At 41.4% G+C, this 20,281-nt stretch overlaps 7 protein-coding genes and 1 long non-coding RNA gene across 14 annotated transcripts in view; 5 read left to right on the forward strand and 3 right to left on the reverse strand.

Moving 5' to 3' along the window:
• The window catches only part of LOC130694550 (thioredoxin-2-like), an 87,149-nt gene extending 71,746 nt beyond the window's left edge, over positions 1-15,403 (forward strand). Inside the window, exons 2-5 of one of the 2 annotated variants that reach the window (XM_059494871.1) lie at positions 14,604-14,676; positions 14,864-14,968; positions 15,028-15,153; positions 15,212-15,403. In XM_059494871.1, the coding sequence (XP_059350854.1) occupies positions 14,653-14,676; positions 14,864-14,968; positions 15,028-15,153; positions 15,212-15,274 (318 nt within the window). In that variant the 5' untranslated portion in view covers positions 14,604-14,652 and the 3' untranslated portion in view covers positions 15,275-15,403. Of the gene's footprint in view, positions 1-14,519; positions 14,677-14,863; positions 14,969-15,027; positions 15,154-15,211 lie in introns of those variants that run through there. The other variant, XM_057517626.2, reaches the window with a different exon arrangement.
• LOC130694549 (uncharacterized) lies at positions 233-1,136 on the forward strand. The gene is made up of 4 exons (XM_057517625.2): positions 233-399; positions 487-685; positions 750-874; positions 938-1,136. Exons 1-4 carry the CDS (start codon positions 309-311, stop codon positions 1,039-1,041), a joined length of 519 nt encoding a protein of 172 aa, XP_057373608.1. The 5' UTR covers positions 233-308; the 3' UTR covers positions 1,042-1,136.
• LOC130694540 (protein mono-ADP-ribosyltransferase PARP16-like) lies at positions 1,105-2,938 on the reverse strand. Its single transcript, XM_057517615.2, has 6 exons — positions 2,802-2,938; positions 2,602-2,746; positions 2,172-2,353; positions 1,706-2,106; positions 1,466-1,625; positions 1,105-1,403 (listed from the first exon to the last, which is right to left on the reverse strand). The coding sequence occupies exons 3-6, from the start codon at positions 2,335-2,337 to the stop codon at positions 1,183-1,185; spliced, it is 948 nt and encodes a 315-aa protein (XP_057373598.1). The 5' UTR covers positions 2,338-2,353; positions 2,602-2,746; positions 2,802-2,938; the 3' UTR covers positions 1,105-1,182.
• On the forward strand, positions 2,901-4,241 carry LOC130694539 (ribitol-5-phosphate xylosyltransferase 1-like). Its single transcript, XM_057517614.1, has 3 exons — positions 2,901-3,535; positions 3,601-3,777; positions 3,849-4,241. The coding sequence occupies exons 1-3, from the start codon at positions 2,901-2,903 to the stop codon at positions 4,231-4,233; spliced, it is 1,197 nt and encodes a 398-aa protein (XP_057373597.1). The 3' UTR covers positions 4,234-4,241.
• LOC130694551 (nuclear receptor coactivator 6-like) lies at positions 5,634-13,998 on the reverse strand. Of its 5 annotated transcripts, none has more exons than XM_059494864.1 (14): positions 13,891-13,998; positions 12,307-12,553; positions 11,642-12,251; positions 11,358-11,580; positions 10,384-11,296; positions 10,126-10,320; positions 9,372-10,067; positions 9,098-9,292; positions 8,038-8,576; positions 7,780-7,960; positions 7,471-7,719; positions 7,140-7,412; positions 6,837-7,080; positions 5,634-5,955 (listed from the first exon to the last, which is right to left on the reverse strand). In XM_059494864.1, the coding sequence occupies exons 3-14, from the start codon at positions 12,237-12,239 to the stop codon at positions 5,876-5,878; spliced, it is 4,386 nt and encodes a 1,461-aa protein (XP_059350847.1). In that variant the 5' UTR covers positions 12,240-12,251; positions 12,307-12,553; positions 13,891-13,998; the 3' UTR covers positions 5,634-5,875. The 5 variants fall into 5 exon arrangements, with proteins under 5 accessions (XP_059350847.1, XP_059350846.1, XP_059350850.1 ...); XM_059494863.1 differs by lacking the exon at positions 13,891-13,998 and adding an exon at positions 13,414-13,794; XM_059494867.1 differs by lacking the exon at positions 13,891-13,998 and adding exons at positions 8,784-8,951; positions 12,956-13,397 and having other exon boundaries at positions 5,634-7,080.
• Positions 15,404-15,867: 464 nt separating the features above from the next.
• Positions 15,868-19,781, reverse strand: LOC130694532 (glycerate kinase-like). 2 transcript variants are annotated; one of them, XM_059494869.1, is made up of 5 exons: positions 19,604-19,781; positions 19,284-19,541; positions 18,393-19,226; positions 18,186-18,323; positions 15,868-15,916 (listed from the first exon to the last, which is right to left on the reverse strand). In XM_059494869.1, exons 1-5 carry the CDS (start codon positions 19,779-19,781, stop codon positions 15,891-15,893), a joined length of 1,434 nt encoding a protein of 477 aa, XP_059350852.1. In that variant the 3' UTR covers positions 15,868-15,890. The 2 variants fall into 2 exon arrangements, with proteins under 2 accessions (XP_059350852.1, XP_057373587.1); XM_057517604.2 differs by lacking the exon at positions 15,868-15,916 and having other exon boundaries at positions 17,749-18,323.
• On the forward strand, positions 16,376-17,647 carry LOC130694541 (E3 ubiquitin-protein ligase rnf8-A-like). Its single transcript, XM_057517616.2, has 5 exons — positions 16,376-16,505; positions 16,580-16,831; positions 16,895-16,981; positions 17,048-17,411; positions 17,487-17,647. Exons 1-5 carry the CDS (start codon positions 16,440-16,442, stop codon positions 17,573-17,575), a joined length of 858 nt encoding a protein of 285 aa, XP_057373599.1. The 5' UTR covers positions 16,376-16,439; the 3' UTR covers positions 17,576-17,647.
• LOC130694555 (uncharacterized) lies at positions 19,182-19,857 on the forward strand. The gene is made up of 2 exons (XR_009002077.2): positions 19,182-19,320; positions 19,389-19,857. It is a non-coding gene; the product is annotated as an uncharacterized LOC130694555 (long non-coding RNA).
• Positions 19,858-20,281: the final 424 nt, after the last annotated feature.

Raw genomic sequence — 20,281 nt, forward strand, 5'->3', positions numbered from 1 at the left:
ACTTTTTTGGTGGAAATACTGCAAGATTGGAAGTTCGTATTCGAACAGCTATCGAGAAAGGCAGCAGGCCTGAGCACACCTCGTGTCGACTGTTCTTCAGCCAGGTGAGAACTAGCTTCGTAGGCTGCGCATTTCCCGTAGTTAATTTTTCGAAATTCTTTTCTGGATTTTGAATTCGTATTTGATGGAAACTTGCAATGCTGCAAATTTGATTTAGTATGCAAGAACTTTGCTTGAAGAAACTGTAACAATTTTCTGTATATGATCTGTTTGAGATGTTAATCTGTTGAGTTTTGAATACTTACAATATGGATTTTACGTTGGAAGAAATTCGTTGTATTCTTGAAGAGATGGGTATAAAAAACATTCCAGAAAGTCATCTCAAACACTTTGCCAGAGGTTGTTATTGTGACAGCAAAAATAGAGTGGATCTATCTTTGTTAGCTTATTGTCTAATTATTATTTGATGGCTCTGTCTTTGTTTAGATTTAAAACATTTAATGAAACACGAAAAGCATGTCCAAAAACGAAAGAGAGCTTTAGGAGAAGCTGATATTCAAGCTCCAAGACCTACCAACACTCTACCCGCCTCGAAGTTGCTGGAGAAAACACCGCCCAGAACCTCACCAACTATATCCCAACCAATGGCAAGACCCAGTACCAGTTTCTATCCTCCACACCAACAGTACTCAATTATGACATTTCTAATTGGCTTTTTATTTTAATTACTGAATTATCTTTTGTTGCAGGGAGAATTGTAAGTTGGGTGCTGGTAAAAAATTATCCACAGAAGACCCATCTGATGATGTCAAAAACAGAGGAACAACAAAATTTGCATCAGCAGCTACTCGTTCTGCCTCAAAAGCTGAACTTGGTAATTTTTTCTACAATATGTATATATCGAGTTTCAAATATCACTTGAATCCTTCTGTTATAGACAAAGCAAAGCTTGAAGAAGCAAGATGGAAGAAGCTCAAGACAGATCCTGTAAGACTTTATGGTTGGTATAAAACACACTGGGAATTTCATGGACTTGATTAACCAATAGTAATTTTTTAAAAAATTCAATAGCTATATCTTTGGTATCAAAATAATGTGTTTTTATTGCAATAAACAAAATTGTGTGACCAGAAAAATCAAGCAACTTTTATGGGAAAAAAAAAATAGGCATGCTAGTACGGTTTAAATAGTCACTTTTTTGGCGAGACCAATCGCGAGCAAAAGTGAGACGTAGAGACTGAGGAACAAAACAAATTTGTAACGCTGTAGGAAATTTGTTACTTTAACTGTCTTGACTTTAGGTCTTGTATATACTAGTAAATAACGTGGGCGGACAAGCTCGTTATTAGTCACGAGAATATACTTGTCTGGAATCACGGAATCAGCTGCCGATGGTCTCGAACCTTTTCAAGTAAATTTTTCGTTATGAATAACCGTTGCGCGAAGGAAAAAATGTAATTCGCACCTCTTCTTTTCACGTCTGGGTGATTAATAACTTCACAAACGGCGAGTACTGATAGCTCTGGTCCCAACTGACTCTTATTCCAGCCTTGCCCAGAAGGCGAATACTGCAGACTTAGAGACTGTTCAGTCGATAAATAAATTCCTTCGCCAAACAAAGAGGTCTACATAGGTAAAGCAAAACTGTTCAGTCACCATTCTGAAAGTAAAATATCAGACAATTAATGAGAAGTTGTGGGCGTACTTTGTTGAGATGTTGATGAAGGCCCAAATTCAGAATTGAATGGAAGTTCTCAAAACGACTTCCGTGAAACGCGAAAAACGTAGAAGAGGATAATTTTTTACGCTCCCAGGCCTGCTGACTACGGGCGAGATGATCAATTTGAAAAATCCATCTTGGAGCAAGTTGTAGCTCAATTTGTCCGGATAGTTGTTGTTTAAACTCCTCTATAGAGATTAGGCTGAGCTTCTGATTGTGATTCAAAAAGAATGTCTTCATAAAACTTGCTATTTCAGGATCCTGTTTGTTGCTGACATCAAGGAGAGGCAATTCCGGAAGTCTTGAGACCAGTTCTCGTATAATTTCAATATCTGCTTCGCCGTCACTTTTTCGGTAATTTGCAGGTATAGGTTTAAGAAGCGACTCTGCGACGAAGATTATCAAAGATTCTTATTATTATTGATTAATTGCTGACTGCACCTGAAGTTACCATATTTGAAATTTTGCACGGCTCCAACAAATAATGAGATACGCAAATCTAGGGCCAATAAGTCTCTTTTCATCTCAGTTTCCAGTTCACTCCATTCTTCTATGGGTTCCTCAACATTGGCTGCATGACAGCAAGCTTGACTACATGTAATTTCAGTTTCAATCATCTTCTTTGTCAGGTAGCTACAAGAAAATTATTTTAAATATCAGAATTAAAACATACAGTTTAAAATTGACTTTAGAATTAGACATAAAACTATTTAAAAGAAAGGTTGTGTTGAGCCAAAGACATGTTGGTTGAAATGGTATTTACCAACACAAGATTAGAACCTTTCATACACGAAAAGTACACCCTTCCGAGCGAATATGTCCCTATGGTTTCATGCACAATAAATTGAAAAAATAAAATCAAAAATGAAATCCACTCTTACCTTGCGTCAGTTTTTAAATTGTTATTGGGAGTAGTGATTTATAATGACTTGTTCCTGGGGGATCCAACCAGCAGCTCTTGTGTTGACACGTCGCAGTTTGGCTTTAAAGATGGGGCAGACGACGCTGGTTTGTTTACGTTTAGCTCTCTGCGTGGCGACGGCAATTCTTTTTCATACAGAAAACAAAAGCGCATTTTTACCATTTCCGACAGGATGCTACACCCAAACCAACACAATGGATTTAAAGCCTCAAGTTCAACTATTTGTGGGAAAAGTTTTCAGGTTTTGTGTAGAACAAGATGATCGTCTACGTGAAACGTCGTGTGTTAAAGGCTCGATCTTGTCAAATTTTGGGGCTCTTAATCCTATTGGCTTGTGCGGTTTTGTTCCTTTTACATAGCCTATGTAACAATGAGATTTCGTTTCAGTACACTTTCCAGAAAAGGACTGGAATTAAAACTTCAATAACTAATGACATTACCACAATGACATCAGAATTTCTCCGGGTAGACATACACAGCCGAACACCTATTGGAGAATATTTATGGAATCATTTGCTTGAGGGAAAAAAAGAACTTATGTCTGACAAAGCCACTTACAAGGGTAACAAGATGGTAGATGATTTAAATTTTACCTACCAGACAGGGAATGCAGAAATTTCAATCACTTCCGCTTCTAACATTGTGCTGGTTATTGATGGGTCATCTCAGCTGAATCAAAAGAAAGAAGAGTTGTGGCTTAATAATATGCTCCTTTTTCGTCCACCCAAAAGCCTATTTCTAGTTATTTTGGGTGATAATGCTTGTGATGATAATCAATGGATTGTTCATTACTTGTCTTCAAATGGTGGTCCTATTAGTGCTGCCTTTATGGTTCGGAGTAGTTTTTTGGCTGATGAAGACGAAGTCTACCAATGGCCTCTTGGAGTCACAACGTAATTTCCTTTGCAAAAAATATAAAGATTTTAAAGGATTTTAACCATAGAATTATTTTAACAAGGAATCGAGATTTCCCTTTATTTTGGGCAAACGAAATCGACATCTTGTCACCGAGACCCTTTATTTGCAACTATTTTGGTACCAATCCTGCACATAATGCTACCCAAGACGTTATTCCTCAACTACTAAAAGCGTTAAAACTTGAAAATTCATGCTATTTGAAGATGAGCAGCAAAACGTAACATGACATTTGTGGCAATCTAATTACATAGCGGATTCGTGTTAATTACATTCGTTGTTTCGTGACAGAGCCTTTTCAACCATTGAACCTGTTGGTGAATACATTCAAGCCGTTTCGGATTCTGATCTAAGCCTTTGTCCAGCTACCGAGACGGGCAGTCCTGAAACGCATTGTATCTACGAAGCATTCTCGCTTGGCAGTGTTCCAGTCGTTGAAGATGTCGAAGTCTCTTGTGGGAGGGATTCCCTTTTTCTACTAAAGAAGCATAAAGCTCCATTCCTACTTGTTGAATCGCTTGAAAATGAGCTGGGGGATGTCATTGCTAAAGAGAATACGATGAATTTACAGGAAAAAATCGCCAGAAGAGCTACCGTTATTAATTGGTACGCTGATTTTCGACATTATATGGCCAAGCAATTCTATCGTGTTGTTTTTTCAAAAATAAATCTTTGATACGATAATACAAGGTTTCCCACGTAATCTATTCGAAGCGTATTGGCAAATAAGAAGTCTTTAGTTTTCCCGTAGTTTGTAGTGGTTATAATTCGCGTTATCAGCTTATCTGGTCCGGTAGCAGCGGATCAGCAACGGATATTGTACAAGACTAGTCTTGCACAAGCTGAAAGGACTTCGAGCTTATTCGCTTAGCGGGGAACATCAATCCAACCCCGGTAGGCCCAGCGGAAACCGATGCACTTTAACACAACCAATCCTAATCGAACAAACTCAGCTATCGCTGTCGGTAGGTATAAAAAGTCTACGTCAACGTAGACGGAACTCCCTAGTAGGTGCCCACCCAGTTTTCAAGGTAAGTCACACCGACACTTTCAAATATAATTACTTACGTTAAAATCAGTAGTTGCAGTTCAAAATCTCGCTCGATTATAATGTAGGAGAATGGCTATGTTGAAAAATACCGAAGTGTATGATGTCTTGCTAAAAACCGTTTTTGGCGAAGCAAGGGGTGAAAGTGAGAAGGGACAAAAGGCTGTTGCTTGGGTAATTAAAAACCGGGCTGATCTTAATCGCCCGGAATTTGGCGGCAGCTACATCCCTGATGTTTGTCGACATCCCATGCAGTTTGAATGCTGGAACCATGCTGGTCAAATTGATAATGCTCTTCGCACTGATTCCGGAAAAGCTGACTGTGATGCCATCGATATTTGGTTGCCCAAAGTCTTTCTGGGCACTGATCCCACTGGTGGGGCAATCTACTTTAACAACCCAGACAAAGTAGGCTATCCCCCATGGACCGCCAGACTCCAGGCTTTGGAGAAAATCGGAGACCATCAATTTTATAAAGAATTAAAATTCCTGAGAAGAAAACAGTAATCATGTGAAAAACCTTTTTTCTACCTTTCTTATATCCTGACTCCCCATCTATTGCTGTTCCGCATTAGGCAACGCATAAACTGTACTCTTGATTAATGCCTTTAGAGGTTAAATGAAATTGGAGTAAGAATTTGTCAGCTTACCTTTGTTTGCTGCCAATTAGATTATCACCCACATTTTTATCCAAGTATTCGACAGAAAAACTGTAACCAATGATTTCCTTTCAATAAACTGTGTACGAACCACATAACTTCTTAGTTAATTAAAATTTTAGGTTGAAAAACAACAACTTCTTCGTTCAATCGCACAGGTTGTTCTCGATGCGAGAGAATGAGCGCGCACGTCACAGCAAAATTGAAAAAGTCAGCTGATCTTGTGCAACGTTGCCGATTCTCGTAAACAGTACAAGAAGAGAAGAAAGAAAAATAACATTTTGTGAAAGTCATTCAAATTTTATTATCAATCAATATATAAGTATTTACAAGGGGGAGCAATTGTTTCCTTTTTTTATCATAGTAAGTAGAAGACGACCATTCTGACATCCCAAACGCTCAATTGTGCTGCACAATCATTTTGATGCTATAAAGTCACAAACGTACAGGCCGGGCATCAGCAACTGCAGAGAGGAAACGGGTAAGAGGATGAATATAGAATGTTTTAAATATAAAAACGGAGCAAAACATGCTTTCTTCAATGACACACACGTACAGACAGACGATTTAAAATGAGGGAGGAGGGTAAAGTGGCAAATAAATTAAAACATCTAAAAGACATTTTTTCTGGACATCATCTCCCTCCCTTTGTTAGGCGGGAATTCAAGAGCTGGCTGGAGTGGCTCGGACCCTAAAAGAAAAGAAAATGCATGCCTTTTTGTTTTTTTTTCTTTTTCACATATACACAAGTCTTAAGTGGTCGGATAACGATTATCATCATCATTATCTGAACGCGGGAGTAGAGAGGCGCGAAACATGTTGAGAACAAAAATAATAATAAATGATGTAAGGGGTGGTGATTTTTCGCCCTGAGACGTCGGCTCAACACACAATAAGGGTAGGAAAATCGACAACAAAACTCAACAACAAACAAATTCCCTCAAAAAGAAATTATTTGCATTGAAATTAAAACTAACAAAAAAACGTACACGCACAAAGATTGAGCTTCCTAGCTTTAGTTTTCATTTGTTAAAATGTTTGCTTCTTATCCGAATTCTGAAGGGGGAGACATGCGTGTGGTGTTTTAACAGAACTGATCATAGATGAAGGAGATATTATGTCATTTTTTCTTTCTTGCCTTTTTCACATTTTAGAGATCACATGAACCATTTTTTTTTGTTGTCTTGCTTAATGCACCCATGTGCATGACTCTATAATAGTTCCAACTTCATTCAGTTTTTCATTTAGCAAACATACATATTTTTGTTACTATGACACAGGCAATAAAACAAATGTTTTTCAAACGAAAAACAAAATTTGTTTTCTTTTTCTGAGGGATTATTTGTGTGTGCTTGTCTTTTTTTCGTTTCTACCTCTCTACTCTCTTCCCAATCTTTCCGTTAAGGCTTCCGACCATTCAAAGGATACCCAATCTCCTGTGACTGCCGGTTACACACTAGAGAACAACAATTATAATTCTAAAATTTTCCCCCTTTTTTCACAGAATACTATTGACAGCTTCGTTGAGAGCAAGGTCCACCTGCATTTCGCTGGAATTACAAAACTGTTCACCGTTTTTCAATGATGGTAAGCCGGCACCGCTGCCGGGCTCGTAATGGTGGGTCGACGACGAAGCTCCACCAGCTGGAGCGACACCAGTCGGATGGGCCGCATTGGCGATGTGATGGTGATGTGGCGGTATGACCTCGTCGCAGCCATTGAGTCTCAACAAATCGTCGATGGCATTCTGCATCTGGGCCTTGATATCTTCATCGTAGATGACGCCTCCTTCTTCTCCATCCATTCCAACGAATCCCTAATAATTTAAAATTAGCGCTTTACAAATAATTTTTCAATTGAAAAATGTAAACCAACCAAGTCATCCCTATCCCTAGCGTCTGGGTAAAGGGCCAGCTCACGCTGTATCGCTTCCCATTCGTCGTAGGGTTTAGATTCCATTGCACTGCCAGGCAATCCAGATGAATCGTTTACCGAGCCGGAATGATTCATTTCGTGGGATTCTCGTATCCGGCCGTTATTCCTGACAACATCTTCTACCATCATTCGGACGTCTTTGTACTCTTGCGGTAACTGCAATTCAGATTTGTAGCCTTCGCCCTCTTTCCTCGTGAACTTCAATAGCGCCATCTATGAATAACAAGGATTAAGACAAATGCAAGCTACCATTCATCGACTTGTATTATACTTTGGGTGTTAATTTCAGATCTTCTGATGGCGAATCTCGGCGACCATTGACAATATCGGCAGAATTAGTAGCAACAGGTGTTGTTGCAGAAGTTGTTGGTTCCGATTTCACCGGCCAAACGGGGGTCAGTTGCAATTCTTTGGCTACTCGTGTCTCTTCTTTTAACCGTTCCAGCGATTGTTTCTCTTCGCTGGCAAACATCCTCTCCACCATCACATGTTCCGAAGTGGGAGCTTCTTTCGTGCTCTCCTTTTAAAAAATAAATATTTATAGAATAAATCAACCGACAAAAATAGATGAGTCAACTACCATAAGAAGAAGGTAGTGATATTTGTTAATCATCTGATGGAATTTCGACAACAACTGTTGGGCGTGCGTTTCTAATTCATCTTCTTCCTTCTCGAGCTCTTGTGGTGTTGGCCCCAAATCGTGAAAGACGTGATACCGCACTAGCCTCTTGCAAGCATTAGTCTTGTTCTTGAATGGCGTCCTAGATTTACAGTAAAGATTAGCTATCGTGCTTTTTGACCCAAGAAAAAAAAAAAATTAATTATGGATAAGACGTACTTGCAATCCGGCGCTAGAGCTCCGCTTTGATCCGTTTTCAGTTGGTGCTCAAAAAGCGTACTTTTACTAATGCTAGGTTTGGGAGGCGCCGCAGGAGGAGCTGGCCGCTTTACTCCCCTCGCTGGTGGATTACTACTTCGACCAGCTTCATTTGAAGGAGCTGGGGACATTACCGCTGGGCTATTGGTTAACGTGCAACTACTGCCACTCGTGTTATTGACGGTAGGGACAACAGGTGAAGCTCCTCTGTCCATCGTCGTGACTATCAGCGTCCCCATCGGAGATTGGATGGTGGACTGGGTGGTTGTTACATTAATAACGGTCGCATTCGATGTGGTAGTGCTACTGGCAGTAGATGTGACAGAAGATGCTGGTGTTGATATCGTGATTTTGTTAGGAATCGATGTCAGAGTTACACTCGCAACCGGGCTGCCGGCCGTCGTCTGTGTAGCAGCAGGGCATGAGGCTCGAATTTGTGTGGCTGATGGTTGGATTTGCCGTAATCCAGCCTGTTGAGACGACGCGTTTGATGTTGTCATCTGTGGTAATGAGAAAAAGAGAAATAAAAATAGAAAAATTGTTGCGGGCAAAAAGACGGAAATGGGGTAAATCAATTTTACCAACTGATTGACCTACGATGCAAATAACTTAAAACACACGTCAAGTGACGACGAATGATAACAAAGAGGGAGGGGAAAATGAGGATGACAATGAAAAACATAGAAGTGAGTCAGCTTGAAAAATACCCTTGAGTTTTTATCGGAGACGGGTTGGCGAAGAAGGTTAGCCAGGTGCGTGTTTTGCTGGATGTTAGCCGGCACAGTGGACACTTTGCCTTGAGACCTCGACACGTTGGTGGGAGGGACGGGCTCAACCAAAACAGACCCGCTCTGTGGGGCAGGAGGGGCAGGATTCTGGAAGGAGGAGAGCCGGATTCACAAAAGCACGTGGACAAAAATAGGGGGAGGAAATGATAAAAGAATGAAAAACTCAAAGAACAATCATGACATGCAACATGCTGCAAAGATTTGAAATTTTTTTTTCCTTGTGATTAACTTACGAATGGAATGCCCTGAGCATGCTGGCCCGGAATGGTCGGTACTGGTTTCCCCGTAGCCAAAATTTTTTGGTGATGTTCAATCAACTTCTGCAGTAGAGAAGTGTCCTGCGAAGTAGGATCCTTTTTGGACGTCAGGTACTGAATTTGGGCCTGGATATTGCGCAGATTCTGCGGGAACGAATTATTGACAAATCGCTAGAAATTAACACACCAATGCTCTCAGTCAAAAATCACATCAAAAGGACCAGACAACTTATGCACTATCGCTTCCTACTTGTTGATTTTGAGGAGATAATTTGATCGTCTGCACTCGCGGCACCGTGCTCGCATTCGTTGGTGTCGTTGGGTTGACAACGTTCGCTGTGTTGCCCGCAGCCGTTGAATTTGTTCCGGCTGTTGAATTAGCTGCCTTCACAGGAGGCGGTTTCTTCTTACGAGGCTCTGCCTTTTTCTTCGGCGCGTTATTGTTTGTATTAGCCGGAGTAGCTTTCTGGACAAGTGCCGCTTTGTTTTTCATTTTTTTCGAATCTGACACAATCTGACTCCTGGCTAAATCTTCGAGAAATTCGTTCTGAAATCCGTGATTAGTTGAGTGAATCACTTCTGTAGCAGGAGCAGCGGGAGGTGGTGGAGCGGCTTGAAACACTTGCGTGGCATCGAACGCATTTGTCACAAACTGAACTCTCGACTGTTGCTGAGCTTCTGCTGCAAAAGGCTCGCCCGTCAATTGAATCACTTGGCCGTTGCCCAAAGTCAGTGAAACGGCCGCAGCCGGCGCTTTCAACATGGCAGCTCCTCCTTTGAGTCCGTTAAGGATTGAATCACTTCCTAAGGCACTGGACTGTTCATTAGCCTCACTCGGTTTGATAAAATTCCGTAGCGTGTGAAGATCGTCGTCAGACAGGGCCAGGCCGTGCTGATGCAGCGTCTGGATGAGGTTCGTTTCACTCAACATTGGTGTAAACATCACCTGAATCGAAAGGGGATTTATTTTTTAGAATGAAATGAAATTTTGTTAGTTCTCATACGTTGTTTTCTTTGGTCTCTGTAGGCAGGATTGGTTGCTCCTCCGGAATTTGAACCACGGGTTGGGGCGCTGGCGGTGGTGGCAGCGATGGTTCATCATCCATAAAGAAAGACTCGTCATCATCGACAATACCCGTCTGTTTCAAAAGTTCAGCTAAATTGACCTGCACGGCCGGCTTCTTTTCTTCAACCACAACCTGTTAAATAGAACACAAATTGTATTAAAACTAAATAATTTAAAGAATGTGAAGAGAACGGACCTCTTCCTTTTTCTTTTTCGGTTTAGGCTTCTTTTTAGCTGGTGGTTTCTTGTTGGGCGGAGTAGCAAATGTTGTTGAACTATTGTTGGTGTTGTTATCAGCCGTATCGTTATTGGTTATCAACGTGGTAGCTGGACTGGATATGAGCCTAATATTGTCTTGCTGCTGTTGCGACTGTTGCTGTTGTATTGTTTGTTGAGTGAGAATATGAGGTTGCTGTTGCTGCTGTTGGGTGACAATGTGAGGCTGTTGTTGTTGTTGTTGGATGACGTGATGTTGCTGGATAAATGTTGGTTGACCTGGATGATTACGTAAGAAGGTAGTCGGCTGCTGTTGCGTCTGCTGCTGCTGTTGCTGCTGAGGTTGTTGGACGGCCAGAAAGGCAGGTCCGTTGGGTGTTTGAATCTGCTGCAGCTGGACAGTGCCCAGGCCGGGTAAAGTGACTAATCTTACCATGGGCTGCTGGGAAATGGTTGGGTGGCAGGGAGGAGGGACTGCGGCGACAGTAGCCGGACGGTTAGGGGCTAGGTGGACGGTCTGACCAATCTGAGGTTGCATCACAATGCTCTGCTGCTTGGGAGGAGAGCTAGAAGGGACGGGCGGCCGGACAATCAGCTGGAAACCGCCGCTGCCTTGCTGCTGAAGGAAAAACTGGCCGCCTGTCGGCGCCAGTGCTGGAAACATGGCGTTTCCTCCACCTGAGAACACCAACGTACCCGTCGGCCCACCCGTTCCTAATTGCACTACTTGGCCCGTCGCGTGTGGTTGTGTTATTTGTTGTTGAACAGGCTGTTGTTGTTGTTGTTGTTGTTGTTGTTGTTGCTGCTGCTGCTGCTGCTGCTGTTGTTGTTGCTGCTGTTGTTGTTGCTGCTGCTGCTGCTGCTGTATAATAGCTGGCGATGACGTTCTTGGACTGCAAAATGAGGATTAATTGTAAAAATAATTCCCTTGTTCAACATTTGAAAACGAATTACTTGACAGCTTGAGCCTGTTGAGCTGGCCCAGGACTCGAATTATTAGCTGGTTTGGGCCTTAGTTGTGGCTGTTTAGAACGTACACCTGCCACAGGATGCCTCACAACCGGAGAAGTTGTCGTGTTGGGGCCAACAACTTGGGGAGTCGTTGAAGGTGGAGGACCTGACAATATCTGGAGCACCTGGCCACCCGAAACTAGTTGCTGGACTTGACCAACAGCAGCTAATACGTGAATTTGAACGATTAATCATAATAATCATTAAGCCAATGAATAGAAACTTACTGGCGAGTGCCGGAATAGTGATAGTGCCAGCTGGCAGCTGGACAGATTGAGGATTTTGTCCATTGCCTGGCCCTGGGCCGGGAGGATAATTGATGGGTGATGCCACCGGTGTAGAGGACAAGGAACCGCTCCTTTGCTGTGGAGATGGAGCTGCCCGGTAGAACTGCTGAGGGCCGGGCGATGGTGCCGGTGCTGGAGATGAGACCGAGTACGAGGTGGCATGTCCAAGTGTATTCGGCGCCGGACTGGATGCTAGCGACGACGGGCTTGCAGCCGGTGGAGGAGCGGCGGGCGAACGAAGGATCACAGTCGCAGCCGGACTTGTACCAGGCGCCGGCGACCTGACGGGAACCGAAAACGGGGAATGTATCTGCTGCTGTTGTTGTTGTTGCAACTGTTGAAGTTGTTGCTGCTGCTGCTGAATCTGCTGCTGGAGACTGGCCAGTTGCTGCTGGGTGATGGTGTGGGTCGAGTCCAGCGAAACACCACTGTTAACAGGACCGTTATTCCCGTTTCCATTTCCAATGCCGCCAAGGAAACTCTCTAAAGCGTTGGGATCATTGATCACGTCCAACAAACGTTGCCCATCGTAATCCATATCCGTCAAGTCCTGCATAGATCAAAATGAATCAAAAAGCTCGATAGATAATTGTGTTTGAACAAACCTGGAACGAAACGGGACAATGGATGAACGATATGAGTGGCGCCGGTCACACATCCGTCAGGTCAAGGGCCATAAATCGGACCATAAACGTGTTATCGAAAGAAAAGGTCACGTTTTCTTTTGGCTATTATCTTTAATGGCGATTCCAGAAATTGGAAATAGCGACAACTTGTCGTCGTTAATCTTCGACACTGGTTTTGGAGTGGGAAGGACACAATTACGTAGAGCGCGTCTCTCTATCACCACATCTGCAATAGAATAAAATCTCATTACATTCGTGAAACAGACCCTTTCAATTCATTAACACTAAAAGCAAGTTAAAGAGAGAGAAAACTGTTTAGAAATCCCGGTTTAAAAAAAATACGAGTACTGAATTTCAATCTCATCTACGTCTTCACGACATTCAACTCAAAAGCCAATAATTTGTTTCAATGGTCGTCCTTTCAGCATGTTTATACTCTTAAAATGAAGGGCCCTGCACTGAATGGGTAGACCAATTTGAACGAGTGGAGCCCGTCATACACAAAAACATGCCGCCATTTTGACTCAATAAAGAAAACATAACACACACACACGCACTCACACACACATACACACTCTGGAAAAAAAAGCCTTCGAAAGAATTGCGAGACGAAATACGATTTTCTCACTCGGAGTGTGTTTTCATAGAGACTGCGCATGAGCAAAAAGGACGTCTAACCAAAGGAAAACTGTTTTTCTCTCTCTCGCAGCTCGTACGACCCACTCAAGAATAAGCCAATGGGGGGAGCCAAAGCTTATTCGCCAACTGTCCGAATAAAAGGGGATTCCTCATCTTAATACGAGGCAAATCACTTGATCAGGGAAATTGACATGACGATGATCTTATTGTTTCTTTCGGAGCAGCTGTCGAAGACAGAGCAATGGCGTAGGTGCCCACGCTGGCAAACACGTACACACACAACACACAACAGCCATTGATGTGGCAGCAAGAAGGAAAGGAGGGAATGAGCACACACACACACACACACAGGAGGGAAATGCCCGTTCAGACAAAAAAAACGCAATTAAAACACATTGAAAACACTGATGAACCCGATGAAAGTGAGCGAAATGGACGGAGGTCTACCTTAGCGGCGCGGTACACGTGACCCTGCCCCCGAGAATTCCATCATTCGAAATAATATATCCCTTTTTCTCTGTGCTTTAAGCTGCTCCGTCGGTTGTAAGAAAAAAGTTAAAACCGCGACACATCCAAGGTACTGCCTCGGTTGCCTTGCTTGGTCGCTCTCGCATCCAAGCTCCGCCCCCCAGCCCAACGGTCCTGCTATTGCCAGTTAGAACCTTTGGGGTTCTCTTGAACGAATTCACGGATGCTTTTTACTGCAATATTCACTGGTCTTTTGGGGAGAAGAATACATAGCGTAAATACGTCGACGTCACCAAGCCACCCCCTCCAACGGACTCACTCGACTCCACCCACCTCTCTCTCTCTCTTTTTCTCTCGTCACTCTCTCCCGGGTTCTCTCTTACAGAGCCTCTTCGTTTAATGAGGTAACTTTTGCACCCACATCATCTACACACAGAACAACACAACTGGACACACCTAGGATGTTGTTCCAATCAGCGAAAGTTAATTACAAGCATTTTCTGATCACAATGCTTTCTTCTCGTGACGACGCCATTGACTGATTAATTTCAACTATATGTTGCTAGATGGCATTCTGTCGTTGGATCTTGCTCCCCCTATCTTTTTTGCATCAAAAAGTTTGTCAAATAAAAAAAATATAGCGTTTTTTAAAGGTTTGTTCGTTCAAATTCAAAATCGATTCAAATAGTATTATGATCAAGGATTTTACAAGTATAGTGCATCACTCATGATTTATTTTTACGACGGTAACAAAATGATGTGGCAGAAAAGGGGGCGGCACCTGCAACTTTTATTTGACTAGCTAGCTCCTTTAATTGATACCGATAGTATGCCAATTACATTTTAATATTTCACGAAAAAATTTGCGTGAGTTATATGTAGCGAAGTATCAGTTTTTCAATATTTTATTTTTATTGTTATCTTTTTACTACTAGATGGCAGAAGCTGATAGCGAGCGTTAAGGCCAAATAAATGAATGAATTGCCTAAAGCGCTTGCTGTGTACTCATATAGGCCCTAAGGCTCATTCTTGTTCGCTGTAAATGTTCGCATTCTACTCGCTAGTGTCTCTAGCAACTAAACCCAATAGGCATGAGCCACTTGTCAGACTGATCTCTGCTACTGGCTGTGACTCGTCAGTTTTCCGTTGAACCGGTCACGTTGATCGTCGATCTAGCTCAGTGACCACTTTACCGTGACATTTTTTTGGATACACAACATGGTTTATCAAGTTGCTAGCAAGGTAAAATGTCTTATAGGCTCTCTGTTCTAACGAAGCCGTGCGACAAGCCAGAAACACGCATTTAACCTCCTTTATATAATCAATAATTTGACCGTGTTTTTCGGCTATGCTGTTTAAAACAACTAGCAAGCATGTTGCTTATATTTCTTTCATTTCTGAACTAAATTTTTTTTTTTGCATTTAACAGGAGGATTTTAGCGAACAGTTGAAGAAAGCAGGAGGCAAACTGGTTGTTGTGGACTTTTACGCCACTTGGTGTGGTCCCTGCAAAATGATAGCTCCAAAAATTGAGGTCAGGAATTATATATTCATAACAGAAGAAAGTTTTTTAACTTTCATTTTATGTAATAGGCCATGTCGAAGGAGTTCACTGATGTCGTTTTCCTGAAAGTAGATGTGGATGAATGTGAAGAAGTTGCATCTGAATACAACATCTCCTGCATGCCTACTTTCCTTTATTTGAAGGATGGTGTAAAGGTTAGGCATCTTTTGCTAAAGATGTAAACAAATTTATTTTAATATACCTTTACTACAGGTGGCAGAGTTTTCTGGGGCCAATGAAACACAACTTCGAGCATTGGTCGAACAACACAAGTAGACTATTGCATCGGTGTCCTGTATATGGGCTACATAAATATTTCAATCTCTTATTTTCTCATTTTAATTAAGTGGGTAATAGGCCTTCCTGCATTGTACCACAGGAAATACAAAAAAGATATCATGAAAATACATTCCTCTGCACCATTATTAGAATAATTCAGAATATTTGCTGGGTTGAAAAGAGCACGTCTATTTGCAACGTAGTTTATTACGTAGTTGTTGCTTTTTCGCGAAAAGCCTTAGCAACAGCTACGATTTAAGAAACAACGTATTGGTGTAACGTAAATCGATGAATTCGTTCGATAAAGCTATTAAAAGCATTACTATTGATCAATAATACCGCCTTCTTAATAGAAGCTTTTTGATGTTGTTCAATACAAAGACTATTCCCGCTGTGAAGTTCCAACCTGTTTATGGTTGGGTTGCGCCGAATAAACAAGAAATCCAAAATGGTATTCTACTTACCATACCACACCATAATACAGTAACTAGACGAAAATAAAACGTGAATTCCGAATTACAATCGCATCCTCTTGGGTTTCCAAACAATTTCGAAAGACAGCGATTAAGCGAGGGAGAAGTAGTATCTTACTTTGAAGCCTTAAGAGTCGTACTCAATTTCGCCACAGTCGCATAAACTCTAATCAGAAAATGGGTCATGCAACCAAAAGAAAAAAAAACAGGTTAAACACGGATTTGCCTTTTGTTTTACTCTCTTCTCTGTCTTACTGTTTTTCACAATCTGCTTATATTTCAGCTAGTCCCTTCTGCTGCTTTGAAAGTGCAGTTTTTTGGCTTTAGACAATGAGCCAGAGCCTTTTCCTGGAACAGCGCCAAATTACAGGTGAAGAATGGGATAAAAAAAATGTCAATTAATGGTCAAAATGATTGAATCTCCTCCTGTAAAATACACCATATCATTGCAAATTCTAAAAAAAAAGAAAAAAGAAAAAGAAAACAGTAATTTCCAATAACACGATGGTAGCCAAATGGATTAAAAAACCATCCAAAAAGGTAGGGCAATCGAGTAAAATATTCAAATTCGATTACAGCTTCGGTTGAATCGATACTTACTCATAAACATTTAGTTCGAAGGACACCTATATCATTCAAACTCATTCACCATCCACATCGTCTAGTGATCAAAACCTACGACTATCACTATGGGAAAACAGGCACGTGAACGTCAACTGGAACTTGAAAAAAAAGTATTGAAATTAATACATCGCGTAAGTGCCAAGACGTAACAAGTAACAAACTTTAATTAGTTGCCTACATTTTTTTTCCCTTGAATTTTGGATAGGAAAAAGAACTTCGAATCACTAAAGATCAGACCTTGGCAAAATTGAGGTATAAATGTGAACTTCTAACTCGAATAAATGAATTGCGTCAAGAACAATTCGAACTAATGCAAGAGAAATTCAATTTGGCATTAACAATGGAAGTTGAAGCTGCTCTCCAGTCACGTTTAGAGCAGATCAACGAAGAGCAGAAAACCGTCGTCAACACCCAGGTGGATATCGTTAAAGAAGACGCTGCCTCTGCAGAAGCTCGGGTAAGTCTTGACAAAGCCTTTGAGCATGTTTGAGGTGTTTTCAATAATTCAATTTCTAAACAGAATATTTCTTGCCAAGACATTGCCGAAAAAATGCAACGAATGGACAAGGAACTAAGTTGTGGAATCTGTTCAGAATTGATTATTTTCGTAAGTTACACAGCCCTACAACTTTGACAACGCGTTTGGCAAAATTGTTTGTTTACAACATTTCAGGCCACATCGTTAAATTGCATGCATACGTTCTGCCAGTACTGCGTTACCCAATGGAAAAGCTTTGAAAAGAACAGAGCGCCCGTCATCAGCTGCCCTGTTTGTCGAGAACCGATTGTTTCCGAAAAAAGAAACTTTTCAATAGACAACATAGTTGGCATCATGGTCGAAGTCTGGCCAGAAGAAGAAAAGAATAATAGGAAAGATTTGGTAAAGCAACACCAGGAACTTACCCGAAATCTGTTGTCGGGATTACGTCAACCAGGAACAACGAATCCGTTTTACCAGATAACTAACCGCAATGTTTACATGGGAGAAATGCAAATCGAAGATTTACCAACACGTCCTGCCACCAATTTACAAAATGGTAGGTTGAGTTTCTAAACTTAAAATCAAGCACAAAATCGGTCTCAATTTAAAATCAATATTGACACTGTTTCAGTTCCTCGTCGTCGTACCCGTTCAGCAACTTCGTCTCGTCCCACAAGTGTTCGTCGGCTTCAAACGTCTGCACGACCACGCTGGCGTTGATTCTCAAGTCAAGTATAATCTATTTTTTTTTTATTTTTTAATTCCCCCCACATTCTTTGCTCGTTGCTATTTTTACTTGTGAAAATTATGTGTTTTTGATTTTTTTTTAAATTTTACCCAATGTTCCAAATGCAAATTTTTAAACATAATGATTTTGAATACAGAGATTTGAATAAAACAAAATTTAACTTTAGTAACTTTAACGTAATCGACCAGAGCAGTTAAAAAACTAGGAAATACTCAGCAACACAAGGCCGCATGTAAAGCTTTTAAATTAGGCCAGCTGGGACTGGAGGGAAAATGTGACAGTTGTGTTATTTGGCAAGAAAGCTTCACCACATAAATTGATAACAGACTTTCAATGAAAGTTGTTTTGTGAAACCACTTTCCTTAAAATTCTTACTTAAGAATTATTCTACAGCCTACTAGGACAGGTTTATCAAATTTACGTGCAAACGCCAGTTCTACACTGAGTTTGGCTCTCTGTTGAAAACGATTGTTGGCTGACTTGTTACTGAACGATATACATTGCATTATTTCCAATAAAAGCAGAGAATGTGAATGTCCATAACGTTGGTACCACTTGGGCCAGTAATCAAATGGTATTTACCTTGTTGAAGTAGATGGAAGAAATTGTAAGAATCGTTGTTATCCAGGTACGTAAGAGGGTCAAGCCCTTGTGCCTGAGCTTGAGCAAATTGGCCCTGGCAGGCAAAAGCCCCAGCTGCCGTAGTTGGTCCGTCAATTCCTGTGAATACCGGACTTGAATGTTTACATAAAAAGAAACGTTATATCACATATTAATTGATCATTATACCATCTGTTCCAGCGCTAAGGAATACAATATCCAAATCGTCTGAGCATGCCTCAACAGCATTCTCTACCAAATAACTCAGGACCATTTCTTGATTACGACCTCCAAGGCCTCCGCCGCGAACTGACACCGTGGTCTCTCCTCCTCCAATCAAACACAAGTTCTGTCGTGCGTTGCGGCACCTGCGTACAAGCCGCTCCAATGTGCAACAATAACGCGGGTTTATGTGTAAATTTTCGGCAGCTACGGACAATTCTTCCATTTGTTCGTGCTGATCATTTGAGATGGTCATCATCTGGGAGAAAAGGCGAGCTAATCGAGCAAACTGCAGGCCAATTTCCTTAGCTTCTCCATTAATGCGATCGCTTAAAATAGCTGTGGCGAAACCAGTCTGCTTAGCGTAAGCTTCGGCTGCTTGTAGTGCACTTAGGTTGCTTCCAATTAGAAAATTATGTACATGGGAAAATGCTGCCTCGTCCAGATTGCTTGCAGTCGGGGACGAAAGGCATTCTACGATTCGGGCGGGTAGCTGATTGCCAAGCTGATATTTTTGTATAATATCGAGGCCTATATTCGTAGGATCCTTGTTTTTCACCGTGGGCCCACTGGCGATGACATCAAGTGGATCACCAATAACATCGGACAGAATTAAGGCAACCGTCGTAGCAGGGTACGAAAGCTGCGCTAGCTTGCCACCTTTGATTCGGGACAGTTTCTTTCTCACCGAATTAAGTTCTTGAATATGAGCGCCTGATTTGGACAGTAGCTGGATCGTTTTTTGTTTCTCGTCTAAAGAGAGGCCCTCAGCTGGGGATACCAACAATGCAGAACCTCCTCCTGTGGAAGATTAGAAATGAATCATGTTGAAACACAGAGAAACATATGGTCTCATACCTGATACCAATACAAACAACAAATCATTATTCTTCAAGTTTGCAACCATGTTTTCTATTTCCTTAGTAGCTTTTGAAGAATCTTCATCAGGAATGTTGTTTTCAGCACCTTCATAGATTGTGTACCGTTTCAAGAACTGATCAGACAAGCTATACTGTGCCATCACTCCGTGAGGTATGGATATGACTCCTTTTGTGGTATGCTGACCAATAATCTTGTCTATTTGCAGAGCCATTGCCAAAACAGCCTTTCCAAATCCTAAATCCAGGAACTCGGGTTGTATCATTGTAAACTAAATTTATACCAAGAAAGAGAAATACCTATAACATGGCAATTCCTGTCAATTGCAAGCTCTAGTTCTCCTTGAATGTGAACTAAATTGTCTAAATACTTGATTGCTTGGTTTACAAGGAAGCCAGGCCTCACAGCATCGACAGCTGCTTTATAGATGAGTCTCATCTCATTCATGACACTCATCGTCTCACGGCTGATAAACATGTTTTTCAAGTGAACAGTAACATATTCTTATTGAAATGTGCAACCAGAAATATATATAAGGCATTTTTAAAGCGTCTTACGCGTGTGTTTGAATATGAAATTCTTCGTTAATTATTTTGTTTTGTAATCAGTCGTCTGCTTTCTAATTAGGCATCGAAATCAGCTGATCGATTTTTAAAAGAGAAACTACACAAAAAGGCCTTATTCGGTTGCATTATTCAATGAAATTAGGCTGTTCCGATTAAAAGTAACAAAATCAGAGCAGGACTAAATATTTCATAAAGTTAACCAGTTAATAAATGCCCAAGATGTTTTCGACTGGGTCGAAAACGCGACCTTTAGATTTTGCGATGGTTATTAGGTTTCCCAAATGAAACGAATTAGTAGCTTACCGTCAGAATTCCCTCTCCATTTCCAGTACGTATTTACGCGCAGAATCCTGACCTAAATTTTTAATCCTTCAGTTCAAAATACGCGCCCTGCAGCTGGAACAGCCAGGG

The sequence above is a fragment of the Daphnia carinata genome, chromosome 4 (genome assembly GCF_022539665.2).
Source record: "Daphnia carinata strain CSIRO-1 chromosome 4, CSIRO_AGI_Dcar_HiC_V3, whole genome shotgun sequence".
Classification (NCBI taxonomy): domain Eukaryota; kingdom Metazoa; phylum Arthropoda; class Branchiopoda; order Diplostraca; family Daphniidae; genus Daphnia; species Daphnia carinata.

Coding starts and splice junctions, on each gene's coding strand:
- LOC130694549 (XM_057517625.2), top strand. CDS start 309: ATGGATTTTACGTTGGAAGAAATTCGTTGTATTCTTGAAGAGATGGGT. Junction 400..486: donor TCTCAAACACTTTGCCAGAG/GTTGTTATTGTG, acceptor GTCTTTGTTTAG/ATTTAAAACATTTAATGAAA. Junction 686..749: donor TTCTATCCTCCACACCAACA/GTACTCAATTAT, acceptor CTTTTGTTGCAG/GGAGAATTGTAAGTTGGGTG.
- LOC130694540 (XM_057517615.2), bottom strand. CDS start 2,337: ATGATTGAAACTGAAATTACATGTAGTCAAGCTTGCTGTCATGCAGCC. Junction 1,626..1,705: donor TTCATCAACATCTCAACAAA/GTACGCCCACAA, acceptor TTACCTATGTAG/ACCTCTTTGTTTGGCGAAGG. Junction 1,404..1,465: donor CCCAGACGTGAAAAGAAGAG/GTGCGAATTACA, acceptor TTACTTGAAAAG/GTTCGAGACCATCGGCAGCT.
- LOC130694539 (XM_057517614.1), top strand. CDS start 2,901: ATGATCGTCTACGTGAAACGTCGTGTGTTAAAGGCTCGATCTTGTCAA. Junction 3,536..3,600: donor TGGCCTCTTGGAGTCACAAC/GTAATTTCCTTT, acceptor TATTTTAACAAG/GAATCGAGATTTCCCTTTAT. Junction 3,778..3,848: donor TTGAAGATGAGCAGCAAAAC/GTAACATGACAT, acceptor GTTTCGTGACAG/AGCCTTTTCAACCATTGAAC.
- LOC130694551 (XM_059494867.1), bottom strand. CDS start 12,239: ATGGATTACGATGGGCAACGTTTGTTGGACGTGATCAATGATCCCAAC. Junction 11,581..11,641: donor CACTATTCCGGCACTCGCCA/GTAAGTTTCTAT, acceptor TTCACGTATTAG/CTGCTGTTGGTCAAGTCCAG. Junction 7,720..7,779: donor ATCACTACCTTCTTCTTATG/GTAGTTGACTCA, acceptor ATTTTTTAAAAG/GAGAGCACGAAAGAAGCTCC.
- LOC130694541 (XM_057517616.2), top strand. CDS start 16,440: ATGGGAAAACAGGCACGTGAACGTCAACTGGAACTTGAAAAAAAAGTA. Junction 16,506..16,579: donor TATTGAAATTAATACATCGC/GTAAGTGCCAAG, acceptor AATTTTGGATAG/GAAAAAGAACTTCGAATCAC. Junction 16,982..17,047: donor GTTCAGAATTGATTATTTTC/GTAAGTTACACA, acceptor ACAACATTTCAG/GCCACATCGTTAAATTGCAT.
- LOC130694532 (XM_057517604.2), bottom strand. CDS start 19,781: ATGTTTATCAGCCGTGAGACGATGAGTGTCATGAATGAGATGAGACTC. Junction 19,542..19,603: donor CAGGAATTGCCATGTTATAG/GTATTTCTCTTT, acceptor TCCTGGATTTAG/GATTTGGAAAGGCTGTTTTG. Junction 19,227..19,283: donor GTTGTTTGTATTGGTATCAG/GTATGAGACCAT, acceptor AATCTTCCACAG/GAGGAGGTTCTGCATTGTTG.